Genomic DNA, 21,467 nt, shown 5'->3' with positions numbered 1-21,467 from the left:
CGCCGCCAAATGAAATAACTAAGCATTTGCTTCTCTGCTTAACGCCTCATTGTTTCCATGGAGATCAGAGTCATCATTCTCTGTTCAGTTTTGGATGAATCAACTACAAATGTAAAAAGACAAAGCATTATCAGGAATGTCGGGGACATTAAAACAACCTGGTAGTTTTTTGTTTTTTTTTTCACTATCAGCCATTGCTTACAGCTGTGCTCATAGCTAATCCTCTTCTACTAAATAAAGTAACTTTATTTAAATCTTTAAAAGTGTACTTTTATTAACAGGGTTCCTGCGGGTCCTTAAAAAGTCTTAAAAGGCATTGAATGCTTCAAAATAAAACCAAGGCCTTAATTGGTATTAAAATGTCTTAAATCAGTCTTTTGTAGGTCTTAATTTTTAAAACATAAATAGGATTATTTTTATTACGATCTATTTTTTATAATTAAAAATGGTAAAATTGACAATAAAAAGTATTTTTTTTTTTATAAAAAAATAAATAAATAAATGGTTCGCCATTATTGGTTTCGTCCCGATAGCGGAACCAATAAAAGCGTTGTTGCGGCCGGGACATTTGGGAGATGCACCATTAACTTTTTGTCTGGAAAATATGAGCAAATGTAAATGTAACCAAAATTGGCTCCAGCCAAGAGTTTTCTCCATGGCTAAAACCAGTACCAGTAACATATATGAGGCACAGTGTATTTTTTGCAAGAAGTCATTCAAGCTGGGAACAATGGGAATTAAGGCAGTGGCGTCACACATGCGAAGCACGAAACACAAAGCGTCAAAATTTGAGTTACCGAGAAACAGCCGGTATTTCTCAGTTTTGTTCCACCCTTGTCTCTGCAACGCCTCCACTTATCACCAAATCAAACATACTAAGAAAACGATACAAAGAAAAATAGCTGCAAAAAAGACTTAGCACTGGTTATGTTGTGGCTTTAAAACCGATTTGTTTTGTTCCCTGCTAAAACAAAGTTTGTGAATTCAGTTAAATAATTGTTAAATTATATCTGTCATTTGTGTGTTTTTAGCTTTCTTCCTGTATGGGAAGCTTTTCAAAATTTGAAACATTAGTGCAGTGGTTTATGTTAAAATAAACCTTTGGGTTAAGTTGTCACAAGCAGGTTGTTCTTGTGAATTTGGTCTTAAATTTTTATTTCAAGTGGCATTAAAAAGTCTTGAATTTAACTTGCCTTATGCTGTAGGAACCCTGATTAAGGGAACCTGTTTGGAGAGATCCAGAGATAAAAAGCATAAAGATAAAAATTCGGTAACCGTTGCCAGGACTACCCTGTTCTCAGCTCCATTAGCTTTCCCTGTATGACCTGAAGGAAAGCATTCCCACAGCATGATGCTGCCACCACCACAAACCTCTAAGGCTTTGCTTATTTTATACTGACATTAAACTGTTAATCTTAGGAATCTGGGTTTCCCCCGGGTTTTTCCTTTGAATAAACACAGGTATAAGTTTCTCTATTTTTTAATCTTTGATCCTATTAAAGAAAATTTTATTATAAAGTGAAAAAATGTGAATATGGTATATGGCTAAAGCATGTGCTGTGGTTAGTATGGGTTCTATGGGTGTACCAGGATTTTTACTCTTCCTGAAGGACTGAAATAATGGCCTCATCTTCTCATGGTGGCAATGATTTACTATTAGGACCAGCAAATTGCTTGGCCCAGCAGAAGTGCAGCTCCTTCCAATATAAATCAAACCCCAGCCTGGCGAAGCTTGCTTTAGGGCGCAGCACCAAACCAGACACCCAACCAGAGGAAATATGAGGCTTCAGCCTGCATGTTTGTGTATTCATATGCATAGAAGGGATGTAGTTGGAGTGCGTGTGTGCAGTACTTTGTCTGCCCCCCCCCCCCTTAAAAGAATCGCAGTGAGCTGGGGTGCCTGCTGGGTGAGCTATAAATAGCGCTGTGGTGACAGTAAGGCTTAGAGCGTAATGCGAGAGGGAGCATCTTCCAGAGATGTCCGTGTAGGGTTCTTTTTTTAAACCTGACATACATTTTTCTGTTAGGGAAAAATCTGGCCGTAACACCTGCACACGCAGCAAAGCTCAACTGATTTTTGGAGCCTCTAATTACAAACAGTCACGCTACAACCGTACATTCAACGTGTTCCACTACTTTCACACTGCTGTCATACAGTGGAGTCAAAAGTTCACATATTTGTAACTTAGGTAGAAGTATAGATAGTGCTGTTTAAAAACTAGTTGAAGTATCAACTTGACCTCTTTACTCAAGTAAAGGTGAAAAAGTATGTGCTCCAAAAATTACTTAAAATATAAAAGTATAAAATAACCTTTTAAAAAATAACAGCCAGATGCCACTATATGAATTGAAAGCTCAATTTTTCAACTATTTCGAAATATTCTTTGAGATAGGGCCAAGGATGAGGGAGGTCTTGTTGGTCTCCGTCTCCCGATACGCTCTCGCCGGTGTCTGACCTTTCAGACATTTCAACATCTTTTTCTGAATCCGACATTGTAGCATGGCATAGACAATTCACGTTGACAGTTTGAAGAACACCTGCTTGCTTCTGATGATTTCCTTTAGCTAACCAATGAGTGTTTGCCTTATATGACCCGTCAAGGACCAAACTTAAATAAGGACAAAAGGTGTTCAGAATTTGAAAAAGTACTTTCATTTAATTGTGTCAAAAATGGTTACAAAGGCTCCAAAGCAACACAAAATAACTGAAATAATAAATAACATGTATCTGGGCCCAGCTTAACTGAGGTCAACTGAGGAACCAACTCAAACAAAAAACTGACCTGCAAACACAGAACTAAAGGGATGGAGTAACCCAAGTCTACCACATGAGGGAGGCACGACATAACGAAAGAACCAATAAATACAAAATTAACTAAAGCATTCTATGAAACAAATAAAGCAAAACTAACTTTTACTTAGCAGAAACAATAATAAGTTAATATTCAAGTGACAAAATTAACTAATTAAAAGCAACTTGAAACAAGTCTCCCCCCCGTCAGTCTTTCAAAAAAAAAACGAATGGTATGCTCCAGGTTTCCTCCTCCAGCTGGTTTGTATCGGCAGCACCTCAAACAAAAAACGGATCATTCTTCTGTGCATATGATTTGACTTCCCTTTTCTTAGAAAAAAAAAGGAAACAACCCAAGTATAAATGTTATGACTAATTTATTTAACAACTGTGCACAAAATCTTAAACCAAAGGCTCTCTGACTTGGTCAACATGTAAAAAAAAAAAAAAAAAAGTTTCATTATTATCAAGTATCATCTCTGTGATTTTTTACATGGAAAAATTTAACTTCTTATATTTGCTTCCACAGAAGTTAGCTGCTTCCTTTTTGTTTGCCGAGTCCGATAATCTCAGCATGTTGTTATGAAACTTCTGAAGGTATTTCATTAAGTCAGTGTAGTTATAGTTTGAAGATTTAACACCGCCCCTCGGAACATTTCTTCCACAAATATTGCACGTAGCCATTGGGCTAGTAGGCTGAGAGAGCGTGAAAAACCTCCACACCTTTCGCTCGCTCCATCATAAACAATATGACCGTGTTGTATTCTTGTGCTGCCGCATGACAGCAGAGCAAAGCATAGAGTTGGAATTAAGTAAGGATGCACGATATTGGGATTTTGGCCGATATCAGATATGCCGATATTTTAAAATATATAATATTATAATATTAATAAATATATATATATATATATTTTTTTTTTTTTTAGACTTTAGAAACTCAGAAGCTGATCAAATATCGGGTTAAATATCGGTGGGGTGGTCGATGTCCGATATTCAGTTTTAAGGCCGATACCAATAGGGGGCCGATTGTACCGTGCATCCCTAGAATTAATAGATTGGCCCCTATATCGAGTCAATTGTCACCGATACCGATCTAGTTTTTTTCCTTATATCTGAACCGATACCGATAAAAATTTTGGATCGGTGCATCCCTAGTTTTAACCAGATAAGCAGCCAAGATGTTATTTGTCACTCAGGAGGAGCTGCAGAGCTTTATACCTCAGGTAGAAATATGGAAAGAGTTTGCAGGAAACTGTCGTTCTTCTTCCATTTTTCTAAGTGGGATCAAATTGGCGCTCCAAGCATCTCCAAAGCATGCTGTCTCCTCCTTCCTGTTCCATCACTTTATTACTCCGCCGTACAGACAGACTCAGGCCAAATTGGCGCATTATTTATTCAGTTCAAGAAGGGTTTTATTCATAGACCTCATGACTGTTTCACCCTCGTTTTTCTGCCAGGCCTTTCAGCACCAGCTTTCATCGGAAGTAGCATATTTGAATGTCAAAGAGTGTTAATAGAAAGCTCCAGGGTCAGGCTGTGCTTTGACTGCTCAGTTGTTTATGTTTTATAGTATAAAAGTGCCTGAATTTTAATTTAATGACGATGCAACTACAAGCTTTATGCACGTTGTGTGAGATTATAGAGCAGTGAAAAGCGGAGCAATAAAAGGAATTGAGATGTATTCACCAACACCTTTTTTACATTTTTATCTTCTGTTTTAGGTTCGAAGTTCCCCTGCACCACTCACATCATCCCTGTAAAAAACGAGGAGGGCGTGGTTATGATGTTCATCCTGAACTTCGATTACGTCCTGGACGATGTCAGCTGCGACTCGCTGGAGAGACTCAACCACACGTCTCCCTCCAAAGCTAACCAGCGTGAGTAGAGCCAGAAAAGGCTCCAGGGTCACACTGGTCAAACATTTCAGTTTCTAATTGTTTTTAGCTCATCCTGCAGGAACTAATCATCTGGATATTAAAGCCTTAATGTTGAACCACTCCTAAATTTGCCTCTCTTTGGTGTAATAAGTGCAGCTGCAGGGAATTGCTTGCCCGACAGCCCTTTTGGCATGTTGACACCAGTCTTTAGTGGATACTGATGTTTGCCTGCTATCATCACCAAGGTCTGGCCCAATTATAGCTCATACCCTGCCAGGAAGGCCTGATGAACTACTTGAAGAGTGCAGTGAGAGTTGGTGTGTTGTTAAATGTGTACAATGCCATCCCCTTGAGGTTCACTTCTCCACCTCTAAAGCCTGTCTCTTTTTTTCCACTCTCCATCTCTTATGTTTAAAGCCCCAGTAAGGAGGACGGTAGGTCACCTTAGGATGACTGTAATAGGAAAAAGCAGCACGGCATTATTGGGGGGTAGAAAATAGGCGGAGCTCACTGTATAATCCAATAGTTTTGTTTTATTTTAGCGCAGACTCTGATAAAAAGTTTATAAAAATCTGCGTCCCAGTCTGAATAATGCGTAAAAGTTCATTTTTTCCCCCTGTCATTCCAGAAAGTGAAACATATTTTATATAGATCCATTACATACCCTTTGAGCTGCTAAACTGCTAAAAGGTTTTACAGTGGAATCCACTTATAGTGTAACCTGACACAGCCATATGGATTTGCTCCGCATATCCATCTGGAAACCTTCCGTAGAAGTAATTTTGGGAAGGGGCGAAAATACTGGTTAGCTGATTGGTCTATGTTGGTGATAGACGGGCCAAATAAACCAATCAGATCAACGAAGCATATGACGTACTAACAGAGCGACGGCGAAAACACAACCATAAGCCAGGCTACTCTTGCCGAAACCAGTCAGGAGAAGAGCAAAAACATCTTTTCCTCTGAGAAAAGCCTCCAGAGCAGTGTTTTGCTCTTCTTTCAGTGAAGTAATACTCTGTAATTCCGATAAAACTTGCTCGATAGCCACGCTAACGCTAGTTTCATCGGCTGAAGCCGCCATGTTCTTTAGACTGAACTGTCGCGCTTCTCGTTGCGTCACACCTCAACCTGCCTCAAAGCCAACGCTGATTGGACGTTCATTTGGTGAACGGCTCCAAATTTTCTTCAACGGAGAGTCTCCAGACTGATTAGCGAGTGAAATCTTGAAAGCTCGCGAGATCAGGATGGTCTCACGAGGCTACTTATAGTGGTCACGGATACAGTAATCAACTGCTTATATAGATCAAAAGGCTTGAGACAGAATCATTTCTATACAAACAATGTTTAAATCATTTGTTTATAGTAATCAAGAAATCCACTTATAGTCTTAATTCTTTGCCATTTTATGGTTGTAAATGTGCAAAAATAATTTTAGAATTATGTGTACATCGCGAACAATTTCGCGGTACAATTTCCATTTTAAAGACTGGTCTGCTGCATGTCTGTTTCAAAAACTTTGAACTTTTACATCGTTTTAAAAAAGATGTGAACTCAGTGTTGGACAACACTCTGATCCAGGGAACCATGGATAAAAATGTGAAGTGATTTCTTAATGCTGCGCAGCAGATCCACAACACAAAACAGAAGTAGGCTAGCTTTAATTTTTCTGTAGCCTATGCATTGATTGATTTGCTTGATTCCCTCAAGAGAGCAGTAGTACCGTAGATCATCACTAGGAGGCGAGGAACCGTGCTAGTGTGGTGTGTAAACGGTCATTAGGAACTGAGCTCGGCACGATTAACTGATTAAGCTCGGTCCCAATATGGCACCGATCAGTTTTTAGAGGGTAGTGTAAATGGGGCTTTAGTGGATTTTCAAGAAGCTCCTTTAGATGTTGAGTTTTTTTTTCTTGTGCAAATTAATTAGATGGCTTTAATAATGTTCTTGTTGTTACATAAGCAACATTATATGGCTGGGGCCCTTATGAAGTACAACACGTGATAAAGGTTCAGGATACGGTGACAGTTCCATACATCGGCCAAGAAGACAAAATTATGCAGTTCTTAGTAGTATATGATCACACATCATGGAAAAATGACCGCGCACCTTGAATGGAACCATTGGTGGCAGTGCACCACCACAAGTTAGCACAACAACCCATCGGTCTACCTTGAGTTTCACAGCCCCCCTCCTCACCCCCACACTCTCCATTCATCTCCTGGTCGCAATCTTTACTCACTGTAGCAGCAACTTCCACCTCTCCCTCATCGGTTCTTAAAAAGAACGTGTTTATTTTGGTACGTTTTTTCCGTTCTTCCTGCAGCTCTTCTTTCCTTTTTCTTTTCTGGAATCCGCTTAAGGTACCTCTTTTTGGTATCCATCGTCGCTAACACATTGTACGTAACGGTTATGGTTTTAATCTGCGCCCTGGGTTACCCATAATTCCAAGTCGTAGTGTAAAAAAAAATAGACGTCCTAGTCTACAATTGCGTATGGGGCCAACCAGATGTCAGTGACGGGGCCCCTAAGAGGCCGTTGGCCTGTAAGCAACTGCTGTCGCTGCTTACTGCTATTTACGCCATAGCTCTGATCGCAGTCTCCGGACGTTTAGAAGATGTGCACCGTCTTGCTGCAAACACTGGAAGACAAAACAAAACGGTACAAAACAAGAATGTTTGGTACCTGACTTCCATATTAAAGATAGATGCTCCTGACATCATTGGTAAGCTCTATGGTGTACGGAAGATTAAGTCAGTTGATCTGGTACTACTTCTGTTTAGAAGACATGTTTGCACAGAGTACCACGTAGAATAACAAGGGCACAACAAGGGTCTGAAAACTTGGTGTGGTACTCTGGTACTTAAAGGTACGTGGCACTTAAAGGATCACTCCAACTTGTTTAATTCAAGCTTTACTTTAATAAGTAAAGTCTGCTCTATCCATTCACAGAGTGTTAACCGGCTCTCCAAATGGACATGGGCATTAAACTTTTCACAATATTACTTACAAAGTGGCCCAGCTACAACAGAACCAGACTTCTGGACTGACCATCATAAAGCCCTGGCCTCAGGTCCAAGAATGTTTTCGGGTAGAGCTGAAAAGATTTGTGCTAACTTAGCGACCTACAAATCAGGCCAAGTCTCCTAACTTCTGGAAGAATAGGCCAAAATTCCTGCTAACCATTGTTAGAACCTTTAAAGGGGAATATCAAAATTTATAGTCAAACACCACTGTTCAAAAAGAACAGCCGGTCTTCTTGGATTTTGCAAATATAAGCTAGTTTGGTTAACTTTGATTTATCTAAAGCTGCAAATATTCAGTCTGATTTATGACCATCTGGTTTTCCTTCCTCTAAGAAATGTATAATCAAAGAAAAAGACTGAAGATTAGCCCCCATTACCTCAGGCTCACTGCAATAACACCCTTATTCTCTTTCTGATTGAGTGTGGGGCAAAGCAGGGATGCAGCACAATAATCTGTGTAATTGGAGGACTGGGAGCTCCAGTAATCACTCTGTTAGGTAAAATAATGCTTCATGCAAATCATTTAAGCACATTAACTACACGACTGCTTTAGTTATATCTTATATCAGCAGAATTGAACACAATTTGAGTTTTTTTTTTCTACATCCGTTATATCTGCTTTCTTTTTTGGGTGTCTCCCTTGTCGTCCGAATCATTCTCACATAACAGGAGGACATTTCTCTTCCCAGCTGGGGGATCTGAGGACCCAATTAATATTCAATGCAAATATTACTCTCTGGTATCATAGCAACAAGGGCCACTGTGTGTCCACTGGTGGTGTAGAGCTGCCTGGCGGAACAGGAAAAGAATGAGAGGACAGAAGAGGGAAGGGACATTCAAGCGCTCTACACTTTGTAACTAACCCAGGAACTGTTTCTCTTGTTTTAGAAGTCTGCTTTATATATTTAATTTCATTTTTTGAAACCATACTCCACCAAAGTACAACAGAATTGGAATTTAATTTAAAATACATTTTAGGACAATACTTATAGCTTATTATCTAAGTACTGTTATTAGAAGCAATGCTCTAAGCATGGATCTAATTATTATTTTAAGGTGTTATTTTTGGCAATTTGATTTCCTGACACATTTTTTTGCAGTTATGGAATAAAGGAAAAGCTTTTTTCTGTTGGTGTGGGGCAAATCTTGGATGCAATACTATGAAATGGAAGCAAAATAATACATGAAATCTCCAAGGCTTTGTGTTTCAGGATTTTATATTGATATTGTTTAAAAAGACCTGCAGGAATTTGTTGCTTTTAACAAAGCATGCTCCCAAATCGAGAAAACTGATCTCATTTAAAGCAGGAAAATGGAAAACAAATAAAAACCAGATAAAGCAGATTTCTTTTGTTCCATTCGATGGATGCGGAGGACTACCAGACTTAAATATGCAAATAGATGTAAATAGACACCAACGATTCTCCTGGAGACACAAACTTTCTGGAATGTGATACTTAATGTTTCTTAAAGGTATTGTGGAGGATTTTTTAAAAAGACCACCCAGAAATAAAATAAGATTGTCCTTCATACCTTTTAATGATTTGTATGAAAAAGAAAAAAAAAAACAATGACTCAGCATTTAATGTGTACGATCTGACCCTCATTTGTGTGCAAGAACATAAAAAATAACATCAATCACTTAAATGTTAACAGTGTTAAGAGTAATGGTGTTACTTAATAACAGGGTAGTAACAGAGTACTTTTTTTTTTATCACAATGTAATGGTTAGTCACACAGAGGAGAGATGTGATGCGATTGGTTTACCACCAACAACACTGACGGCTGACAACCTTAGTTTATCAATATTTTGCTTTTTCTTCTTTGCTGTGTTTTTTTGTAATCCCTTTGACTAGTGTATGAGTTAGTATTTTTTTTACAGACTTGGAAGACAGTCTTCCTTTATTTTCAGGGTGGGGGTTGTTTTATTTTTGTTTTGTTTGTTTGCTTTTTCACTCAAACAAAGATTCCTGTTTTTTTTTTTACAGTGTCCTGTCTGGCAATAAGAATAATTGTCTTGATGCCAAAAAGAGCCCAACAGATTTTACTTTCACAAGTGTAGCGGTATGGCAATTGCCATATTGCTCCACTTGTTTCATGCATATAAATTGCTTTATTATAATTATGCAGGGGGTTTTACAGTTTATATGGACACTGCAATGTAAATAGAGCAGAAAAACAGATGAAAAAGAAAAAAAGAAAAAAAAGAGATGATTAAAGAAAGGAGATAGAAAGGAGACAATGACAAAACATTTTCAGTCAGCTTCATTACCCAAGATTCCTGTTTTAATTTTCGATCATAAAATAGGTTTTCATTTTTATTACAGTACTTAAAAAGTATTTTTTTTTTCAGCATAATTTCTATTATGTAGCGTGATGAAGCCTGTTAAAGGGGTGATAGAATTATTCTATAGGCTATTTGGTGCTGGTCCTTAAGGTCTCTGAATAGGGTGTGTAACATTGGTTGGACTGAAAATGGCATATTTGCTGTTCTATGAGCCCTAATGCAAGCCTGGTTATAAGCCCTAGAATGAAACAACAGGTTTTCTTCCTTTTATGGTATGCTCATGAATAATTAGATGAGCTGTGCGCTGATTGGTTGGTTTATAACAAGCGAGGCTGCTGAGCAAAGACGCATCATAGCAACAAGCACTCACTCACTGAAACATCGAGATTGTTGATATGGTCTTCTTTTTTCATTGACATCAGAATCAGAAATACTTTAATAATCCCAGAGGGATATTGCTTTTGTTACACGCTCCAGTTACAGTTTTACATATAAATACACACATCCAACTACACAATATAATAAAGATAAAAAATAAGAATATTAAGAGATAAAATATATACACATATAGCTCTTCTGTACATATATATGTAAGTATATCTTTGCATATGTAAAAACTAAATCCAAATAAAGTGAATATCCAACTAAAGTGATAAATCCAAGTAAAGTGATAAGTGGCGTGCAAAAATAGTGCATAAATGTCAGTTACGCGGGGGGAGGGGGTTCTGAATCACTTGAGGGAGGCGTTATAGAGATTGAAAAAAATGAGACCTCATAAAATGTCCGGGGGGAATTTGAAAATCGTCCGGGATTTTGGTTGACTACCGTGCAGCAGAAGTTGGGGGGACTGGGCGACCGAACTCAACCCGGTGACAGTGGCCTGGACACCGGCGGCCCCATGCTTCCCCCTGCCTGCCTTACCATGCACGGCGGGAGGCACAGTAAGGTAGGGTTAGGTAGCGGAGAGCATATTGTCACCGGGTTGGCTTCGGACCAGCCCCGGAGCTGTGTGCTGATGGCTCGGTTCAAACGCCCAGTCCAGTCCAGTCAGCACCCACCAAATGAACAGCTGAGCATCAAACTTTGCAGGGATCTTCTAATAGACGAAAAAAATCCATGCCTGTCTAGCCTTTGGATCCTTGGGAAGACTGAAAATGTTCCCCTTTCTCTGTGCCGCCTGAATTTTAACTTTCTTACTTTGAAAACAAATGGTTTCCATTTTCATCCTCGCAGCTTGTTGGAAGCTCAGGCAGAAATGGAATATGTATGGCATATGTTCATATGGCTAAATGATTCACTAAACTAAAGCCACGAATTTGTCGTCCATATGCTGAAATCTCTAAGCGTTACTGATATAACATGCGTGCATGTAATGTTATAATGCAGCAAGGAGTGTCTTTGTGAATCTGGTTAAGTCTGTGTATAGATAGCTCAGCATTTGTATTAAACTTGGTGTCATGCTGCATAAGTGTTTGAGCGCAGGGTTCTCTTACAATTATCCTCTATGACTTTGTTACATTGGGCTGTATCTCTCCAGAGGCTATCCAGTCACTCATTAAAACACTGAACATAATCCTTTAAAGGATCCCCATCTCAGTGCGGCTCTGCAATATAAAATTTCAGCAAATGTTCTCCCCTATGAATAATTAAAAGGAAATTGAAGATTGAACTCGAGCCTGAGGCACAATATGCATTTGTTTTGATGTGACAGAGTTTTCCAGATTGCTGCATTACCAGGCTTTTCGGTGCCATTAGCAGATACCTCAAATTTCAGATTCTGTTCTAGGCACACTCTGAAAACACAGCACAAGGTCAAGAGGCCAGTGTTTTTTCATTAGTCGAATAGTGCGCAGAATTACCATAACTTTCTCAGTTCTTCGTCTCTAAACCAAAAGTATTTGCTCCACTTGAACCTTTACACAATTCTTTGTGGTTTTATGTAACTGACCAACACAAGGTAAATATCAAAATTAGAGTAGAATAATTATTTAATACATTCTTTGAGCCCCAAAGCTCAGTCAGATTAGATGGAGCACATCTGCGTACATTTATTTTAAAGCAACACCAGGTAATTTTTGATGGAGCTCCCCCTACAGGACCCTTTTAAACGCCCTAAATGTTAAGGTTTATCCTGTCATAAACACAGACTGCCCTCCATGTGACCCGCAGCTACAGCACTCTGTCAAAGCAGATGGAAAACACTTATTACATTGTACAGTAGCTAATATATATATATATATATAACCTTTTAATTGGTTTAGAATGGGGGTGGAACGGTTCACAGAATCCACGGTTCAGTTCACTGTTTCGTGGTCACGGTTTTCGGTTCGGTTCGGTATATGTTGATTGTTAGTCTGACGTGTTCGTGTTGCTGTTTGCACAAACAAAACGTGTTGCACAATGCTTGCACACTGTTGCACTTTTATCCACAACTTTCTTTCCGCCGTCATCGTAGGTCACTCTAAATGCAAAGTGGTCCCATACAGCAGACCTATAAAGTGCTGCTGGCGCGTCTTCCAACTCCTGTTCTTTCCCACTCGCCATACCCACACAATTCTCCACAACAACTGATTTTTTTCTGCTACACCCGGCTAAGCTGCTTCGCTTCTTCTTCTTGTTTACTATTGGTGGTTGGCTTTGGTCGCAGTACTGCCACCTGGAGTGTACACTCCAGAGCAGAAGGTTCGGACGGTTTTCATAAACCGTTCCATCCCTAGAGTAGAATAGCCTTTGTTCTAAAAATTGTTACTTTACAGTTCAGCAAAGTGTGAGACTACTTCATTGCACAGTTTTTTAATTGCTCTCATTCAGTCCAGTGTTAATTTCGTCTGCCTTTTGCAATTTAATCTTCGTCACAATGATGAAAATCAATTTTAGTCTTAGTCATATTTAGTCATTGCCTTTCCTATTTAGTCTTAGTCTTAATAACGAAAATCAATTTTAGTCTTAGTCTCATTTTAGTCATTATAGTCTTGGCCGCCACCGGTATCGGCAGCATGATCGGTTGTTAAAGAAATGGCTCAATACATCCAGGCGTTGTTTTCGCCCAGCTCCTCCAACAAACCGTAGACCGGTATCCGAGCCCGACGCCATGTCTGCTAAGTTGAGCTAGCTACGGTTAACTACTACCAGTGATTCTAGGAGTATAAGACCTCTGCTACTACTTATTGAGCGGCGCGAGGCACTGTGGGACAGGCGCTGTGTAGGGACAAACGTTTTTTAATGTCCATTCGTCCATGGCTTGTAAATTTCTTCTGGTCTTAGTCTCATTAACGAAAATAATTTTTCATTCTCGTCTCATTTTTTTTTTTTCTGGAAACAATTTTGGTGCGTCATCGTCTCATCATCGTCACAGGAAAATGGGACGTTGACGAAATATTTTCGTCATCGTCCTGGTTGACGAAATTAACACTGATTTAGTCTCAATGTTTTTATAGTATTTCGCCCAAAATCGATCCCTCTAAATTCACATTAGTAACACTAACAGAGGTTATCATTGACAGTACCCACATGTCTTGACAATTATAACATTGTGATGCCTCCATCAGTTTTACATCCTTACTTTTGTTTGTCAGGCCATGGAGTAAACGTCTTGCCCAAATCCACTCTCCCCGTCTGACTTGGGTTTTCTCTTTCTCTCCTCTTTAGACGATGGTTTTCCTTGTGCACTCTGCCATCAGATAAACCACCGAGATCCATCAGTGTTCTATGATCGTGATCATCAGCCAGTGTTGTATAAATATTGAAGGCATTGGGCTGCCGTAAAGCTGTACATTTGATTGATTGAATAAGAACAGAGCTGCAAGACTGCCCCCTAGTTGGTCGCATAGATATTAGCAGGTGACATTTTTCAGACGGAGACGGTAGGAGCAGATGATAAACCAATAATTTCCTAAACCCTTAGATCACCATCACAATGCTTTAGAATTAGATAATGGCCATCATCAAATTGTAAGGGTTAAGGGTTTAATAGCAATTTTCTTCCTGGCTTAGTACTAGTAAGGTATTTCAGGTCTATCTTCAGTAACAATATGACATTTTTTGCTCTGCTTAACATCTTGACATCTGAGCAATCTGGAGTTGGCAAAGATTTTATGCCAGAACACGAAGGATTCTGACCATGTCACTTTTACGCTTCTCTCCATCAGGTAGAGGGAGATTCTTCCGCTTCCGCTTACCAGCCTTGCCTCTCCTGGGCCTCAGCAAGCAGTCCCTTCCCCAAGAGGACCCAGACGCAGTCATGGTGGACTCTCCCCGACACAGCGATGGCTCGGTGGCCACACGAGACTACCAACTTCCCACCACCCGAGAGAGCTGCAGTCCCTCTTATGCCAACGACACCGCCGCTCTCATCGGACCCAGCCACTGCTCAACCCCAGTGTCGGGCCCCTTGGACCACTCGTCCCCCAAGGGTCCCTGGAACTGGACGTACCAGAGCCAGGCTATCACACAGACCCAACAGCAGAGCCAAGAGGATACACTAGCTGGAGCTCCGTCAATCCCGGGCCTTACTCCAACTGCTTCCGGAGAGAGCTTGTGCAGTATCCGCAGAGCCTCCTCCGTTCATGACATCGAAGGCTTTGGGTCCAAACCCAAGACTACATTCAGGGACAGGCATGCCAGTGAAGGTAGGTCAACCATAGCTGCAGTCTGTAGAGATGAACATGAAGACTGCTTTCACATTCACTTATCCGCTTAAATATGAGCTGGATTTTTAATGCCTGAACTGTGAACCAGCCCAATCACAATCCAATTAGCTGCTGGTGTAAGTTACCCCCCTGAGAGTTGGTGTAATCACCAGAGTAAAGCTGTCGGGGTTCTTCTGTGAGAGCATTACCTAAAGTACGTTTGTAAATGCATACAAGTAGAGCTGCAGGAGCTTTCTCTGGTTGGGCAAACACACCATTTAAGGAGAGGTAGGGAGTATTCCTCAAGGACGTCTTTCTTATATCCTCCAAGTTTGTTGGTTGTAGTCGATGAAGCTCTCATAAAAACTAGGAAAGTAACTTAAGTCATAACATGAAAATGGATCGGCTACAGCTACTAGGTCTAGAAGAAAAATGCTGATCTAACAGCTACAGCTTGGTTTCGCGAAGACGAAGAGCTTTATAGACGTCTTGTTTTAGTTTAGTGCTGCTGGAGAGGTATAAAAGACGTCACAATGAGCCGCTGTGTGGACTAAGAAAAGGATATGAAAAAGAAGAAAGGCTGAAGCTGAAATTGCAAAGATTTAAAACACTTTTAGGGTGAAATAGTTTGGATTTTTTAAGAGAACAAATGGTTTATAAGTGGTCAAAGGATCTTTAATACGGTTATCAGAGAGAAGGTCTATGGATAATGTTAATTATATGTAAGTTGTGAAACGTTTTTGTTCTGATAAAAAAAAAAAAAATCTCTACCTTAATTTTGAATATTTGCAGGAAACGAAAACTCAAAAGGTAAAACTGAGATTTCAAAGATAACAGTGAAAAAGTGATAATTTTCCAGATGGAAATTTAATTTTAAATCTTTAGAAAAAAATAACATCAAACCATCATAAATCTTTATATTTCAGGGACTTGTAAGCCTAATATACCGGTATTGGTATATTCCTTATGTTGTGCTACCTGTACACCAAACAAAGCCTTCCCCAGCCTGTACGCATCAAATGTTTAGAGTGACGTATTCAGACCGTAGGGCTCTAAAATAAAGGATAATTCATTGTTCATTTATTGCAAAAATGTGTACAGAGTAGAAACAAATTGGTCCTTGGTTGTGCAGATGAGTTGGAGGCCAATGATCCACTGGAGACTCCCTGCAGAGAGCATCCAAAATATAATTTATTTAGACCATATTGCATATAGAAATAAAGCTATCTTAACTGCTCTCATCCCAACCAAAACAATATTTAATGAACTAGTTTTGCTCTCTTTTTTTTTTAAATGTATAAAAATCCATACTTTGTACCATTGATGTTCTTTCCATATATAGTTTATTTTAAGCGGATGGTAAAATGTTCTTCCAGCTCAATCAAGTTTACTTCACCACTTAAGTACAATTTATATCATAATTACTGAAAATGTCTAATATCAGCTGCCCTCTAATGAACTCTACAGGCCCCAGTTGCACATTTAATGGCTCATTTATCATGATTAAAAACCAGAAAATCACTCATCTGCAGTTCCCCTGTCTTTTTCCTCCTTACAGACAATGGTCGCAATATCAAAGGTAACCAACAGCAGCTTGCTGCATCCTGGACTTGCGCTTCTTTTGGCACGCCTGTTGGATAAGACTTGTCTAATGCAAAAGCCTGCTTCTTTGCATGAATTTCTCCACAGAGGGTTAATTTTGAATGCGAACGCCTTTGTGGATCACTGACAGTGTGTTTGTAAGTTCTCGACAGACTGGCGCAGCACTAATTGATGTAGTGTGAGTGTAAACGACCTGCCTGACCCCCTCGCCAGTCGCTCAGGGAGGGCTCAGTAAAGACAACACACTGACCTGTGCACGCGCATGTTTGCAGCATCACTTTGTTTCTCTCCTGCTTGTTGTCTGCTGAAGACGATCAGTGGAGCTTTCCACGGTGATTCCTCCCACTGTCTTTAACCTGTGCACCCTCTGAATCTGTGCTGCCACATCTGAATAAAAACCTGGATTCCGTCTCCATTCAAAGATTTAACACTTAAACTTGGTAGTTAATAAATATAACCGAATGCAGTTTTATTCTGCTTTTTCTAGGACATGCTACTACTTTGCAAAATAATTGACACCCCTTAAAGGTTCCACATTGTGCCATGTTACAGCTACAAACTTAAATGCATGTTTAATTGTATATGATAGACCCACACAAAGGAATGCATGAATTAAGTGGGGGAAACATTTGATGTTTTCAAATGTTTGTTACAAACTGAAAAGTGAGGCATGAATATGCTCCTGTAGATCATATGTGAAAACAAAATTTTCTCTCCAAATTAAGCTACATTTTCTGCCCGTCATTATTTCTAATAAAAACTTCAGCTTAGTAGGATTTAACTAAGACTGTAAGCAGCAATTTGCTTTAAGTCTGTACTTGGTTATTCTAATTTGATTCTAACTCTGATCCAGACTATTTACCTGCAGCCCAGGTTATTTGTTCATCATTCTCCATCTTGGGCAAAACAACTGACTGTGTTTGCAATAGAACTGTATGTTTACAGAACCCAATTATTATATCGTAGAGGCTTTCAATTGCAGTCAGATTTAATTTGACGAGACTAAAACACCGACTTTCTTGCTCCAGACCTTTTGATGGCGGTTAAAGTGGGTTTTCCTCCACACAAAATGGAAGAGAGTTGTAGCTAGCAAGCAGATCCATGCATGCAGGTAGATTAACTTTTCCACTCAACGGTAACAGTAAATTCTTACAACAATTAATTTGGAACAAGCTAGCGTTTTGGTTCATAAAAACAGTTTAATTGGAGTAAAACATCTAGATAAAAGTGCCATTACAATTTTTAATTTGAAAAAAAGGGTCAAATTTGGCAGCCCTACAGCATTGTCACAACATTTACAGTCTAAGAAATGTAAACCTCAAAGACTAAAAACAGTTAAGGAAAAACATTCCCCATATCATTCAATTCAGTTTATTTCTATAGCACCAATTCACAACGTATATCATCTCAAGGCACTTTACAGTTTACCAGATCATACAGTCAATTTAATTCAAAGTTTTCTATCTAAGGAAAACCAGTTGATTGCATCGACTCATTGACTCGAATGCAATCCCTCACACTAAGCATGCTTGTAGCGACAGTGGAGAGGAAAAACTCCCTTTTACCAGGGAGAAACCTCCAGCAGAACCAGGCTCAGTGTGAGCGGCCATCTGCTGAGGCCGACTGGGGTTCAAGGAGACAGAAGCAGAGATACAAAAAAGCAGCTGTAAAAGGCGGCCCCGTCCAGGAAACACACAGCCAGGCAGACGAGCTCTGAGCCAGCTCCCATGTCAGAGGATGAAGAGAGAACATACAGCCAGTCACGGTCAGAGAAACAGGACTACACTGGAAAACAGGCAGATCTCCAACATCTATAAACAAAGGTGTTGATGGCAGCAGCACAGCTGATATTTCTCACCAGGGTGGAGTCACAGCCAAACAGGAAGACAAGGCAAAGCCTCTATGAGAAAAAGCAGAGAGAGAATAACGTTAGAGATTGAACTAACAGATTCTGCAGAGTGGGAGAATAGAGATGGAATGATGAAATAGGGTCCCTATGTCCCTATGTGTATAAGCCTATAGCAGCATAACTATAGAGATATAATGATGCTCCCACCACCATATCTCAACACGGGGATGTTCAATGCAGGGTAACATGGAGTGCTAGTTTTCCCTCATGCATGGTCTTTTGTTTGTGTCCTTAAAGAAACCCTCACAGCACACCTTGGCTCACGCTAACGACCATGTGTCCTCCTACTGCAACTTGGTCTGTCACCTAGAATCTCATTAAAATAAAGAAAAGCTTGTTGCTGTAATGTGGCAAAGTGTAGGAAAGTCAGAGGGGGATGAATGCTTTCATGAAGCCAAATCGTCTAAGGCATTATTTTCTTTTAAGACTGAGTCATAAAAGCGTATCTGGCAGCATCGGCTCGCTAACCTTCCCATCGCAGAATCTTTCCTCAATACTCTAATCTATTCCCTAAGCTGCCAAAGCAATTGTTTGACAATGGCGCAATGTTGATGTTGTTTACACCCCTGACCCTACAATCCAAGCAGCCTTCCATAATCCCACTTTCCCCTCTACCTCCTATTTGTTCTCTCCCCTTGTCTGCTAGTGTCGCGCTCCTGGATGGCTGGGGGTATGGCTTTAGCTTTTTCTTTTCAGTTATTCTTTATGACTGCTGTGATGTACCCTGACTGTGGCATGTATTGAAGCTGCGCATGCAGTCTCTCATCCTCAGCCGTCTGTTCCCCCGTCCTTGACTCTCAATCACTGTAACATTGTTGTTGAAAAGGGAGGTAAAGCAGTGCAACCTTCCTTTGCTGGCTCAGGCAGCTGAATCAGCTATTCTGTTTTTCACTTTTGATCATTCTCATTGGGCCACATGCCTGTGTATGTTTTTTATTCCTGAAGAGTTGTTTACTCTTGTAGGAGGCGGGGAGGTTGTCAGTCTTTTTATGTTGAGAAATATTAGAAAGCATAACCCTTTTTGGAAGAAAGCATTTGTTGATAAATTATTTCTGGTCACAGGTTTACATTAACCCCATCTTGGTCATTTAACCTTTAACCTTTAAGGCTTTATTTGAGCTCTTTTGTTGTTGATGGTTTTCTCTAAGTTAGAATATTATACACCTGGTTTTAATAGAATATAAAAACAAACATTAAGCACAAGTTTTATTATTTGCATTTCTGTATTGGCTTTCTCACTGATACACAATCATCTAAATCCTTTAATATTCACTTTTTCTTTACCTTCAACAAGTCATGGGACTACGGATTAAAATTAGCTCTGATGGCTAATTTGCCTGTTATAGTTTTTCAGTGGGGGGCCCATTAGTGGATGCTTGGGGGTCCTCATCTAATCCTCATCATTATTAATATATTTCTCACTCCTGCAACCTGGTTCCAGATAAAGAGGACGACTGAGTATTCCTACTCAGTTTTGAAGATTTTACTTTATAGTTTAAATATAAATATGACATATATGTATCGATATTTGCTACAGACATAGGTATATAGATATAGATAACAAATTTAGATATAATCAATCATGAAATGTGGGGAGGGAGCTTTAAATATAAATAAAGTGCTGAATAACTGAAATAAGACAGTAAGGAAGCCCATTTCCCCCACTCTGAAGGGGAAAAAAAGTAACCAACTGATATAGTATAAGAGACACAAAGTATCACCTTAATACTATTGCTGAAATATAAGTAGTATTATTTAATCTGACATGTATATTGTGGTAGCTGAAAATAAAAATATAGGATTTCTGTATGGAAGAGAATCTCTAAGTACCTGGAGCCAAGCACCTGTGGTTGTTTGTGAGAGTGCACTTGTTCTTGTAAAGTTTATCCAAAGGAAAAATGCTCAATACTGGTTGTGAAGAGCCAAAGACGTGCCCCCCCCAGAGCACTGAGGCCTGCGCAGGGGGACCCAAACCCCACATGCCCAAAGGGACCCCCAAAGTAAAGGCGCCCAAGAGGGGACACCCCCCCCCCCCCCCCCCCCCCCCTCATAATATGAGATATTATTAGATACTATCTCATAATTAAGACTTAAGTATCTCATAATTTACCAAGTGTTTTCCCTGCTATAGCGTGTCTCTCCATACCTCTACTTAAAGGCCTCTATATGATCAACTGATGGCTTGTACAATTTTCACTTCTTCCCTGCTCTGTTATTAAACACAGCTCTTTGTAATTTTCAAGCAATATTTGTGTACCTTATCTGTAAATGTACAAAGTTATCTGAAAATGTATTTTAATTTGTAACATTATTATCTCTGTATCTTACTAATCCCTTCTCCCCCCTCAAGTTTAAATGTTTGATCTTGCTTCCTTACCAACATACTGAATTTATAACTCTTGTAAATTCACAAATGTAAAACTTCAACATTGGCTTTTTCATTAGAAAACCAAACTAATAGTTGCTAAATACAGGTGCTGGTCATAAAATTAGAATATCATGAAAAAGTAGATTGATTTCAGTAATTCCATTTAAAAAGTGAAACTTGTATATTATATTCATACATTACATACAAACTCATATATTTCAGATGTTTATTTTGTTTAATTTTGATGATTACAAATGACAACAAATGAAAATCTCAAATTCATCATATCAGAAAATTAGAATATTACTGAAGACCAATAAAAACAAAGGATTTATAGAAATGTTGGCCAACTGAAAAGTATGAACATGAAAAGTATGAGCATGTACAGCACTCAGTATTTAGTTGGGCCTCCTTTGGCCTGTATTACTGCAGCAATGCGGCGTTGCATGGAGTCGATCAGTCTGTGGCACTGCTCAGGTGTTATGATAGCCCAGGTTGCTCTAATAGTGGCTTTTAGCTCTTCTGAATTGTTGGGTCTGGTGTATTGCATCTTCTTCTTCACAATACCCCATAGATTTTCTATGGGGTTAAGGTCAGGAGAGTTTGCTGGCCAATTAAGAACAGGGATACCATGGTCCTTCAACCAGGTACTGGTAGCTTTGGCACTGTGTGCAGGTGCCAAGTCCTGTTGGAAAATGAAATCTGCATCTCCAAAAAGTTGGTCAGCTGCAGGAAGCATGAAGTGCTCTAAAACTTCCTGGTATGTGGCTGCGTTGACCCTGGACCTCAGAAAACACAATGGACCAACACCAGCAGATGACATGGCACCCCAAACCATCACTGACTGTGGAAACTTTACACTGGACTTCAAGCAACGTGGATGAAGTGCCTCTCTTCTTTTCCTCCAGACTCTGGGACCTTGATTTCCAAAGGAAATGCAAAATTTACTTTCATCAGAGAACATGACTTTGGACCACTCACC

At 39.6% G+C, this 21,467-nt stretch overlaps 1 protein-coding gene across 5 annotated transcripts in view; it reads left to right on the top strand.

Moving 5' to 3' along the window:
* Window positions 1-21,467, top strand: part of LOC119794441 (potassium voltage-gated channel subfamily H member 7-like) — a 126,731-nt gene that overhangs the window by 51,066 nt on the left and 54,198 nt on the right. For 2 of the 5 annotated variants that reach the window (XM_038302019.1, XM_038302018.1), the window contains exons 3-6: window positions 4,513-4,668; window positions 14,127-14,606; window positions 16,165-16,185; window positions 18,764-18,787. In XM_038302019.1, coding sequence (XP_038157947.1) covers window positions 4,513-4,668; window positions 14,127-14,606; window positions 16,165-16,185; window positions 18,764-18,787 — 681 coding nt within the window. The remainder of the gene's footprint in view (window positions 1-4,512; window positions 4,669-14,126; window positions 14,607-16,164; window positions 16,186-18,763; window positions 18,788-21,467) is intronic. The other 3 variants (XM_038302020.1, XM_038302021.1, XM_038302023.1) reach the window with 3 other exon arrangements.

This window comes from Cyprinodon tularosa, unplaced genomic scaffold, assembly GCF_016077235.1.
Source record: "Cyprinodon tularosa strain WSP-4 unplaced genomic scaffold, ASM1607723v1 ctg48, whole genome shotgun sequence".
Classification (NCBI taxonomy): Eukaryota; Metazoa; Chordata; class Actinopteri; order Cyprinodontiformes; family Cyprinodontidae; genus Cyprinodon; species Cyprinodon tularosa.
This window is presented reverse-complemented; position numbering and strand designations above follow the sequence as displayed.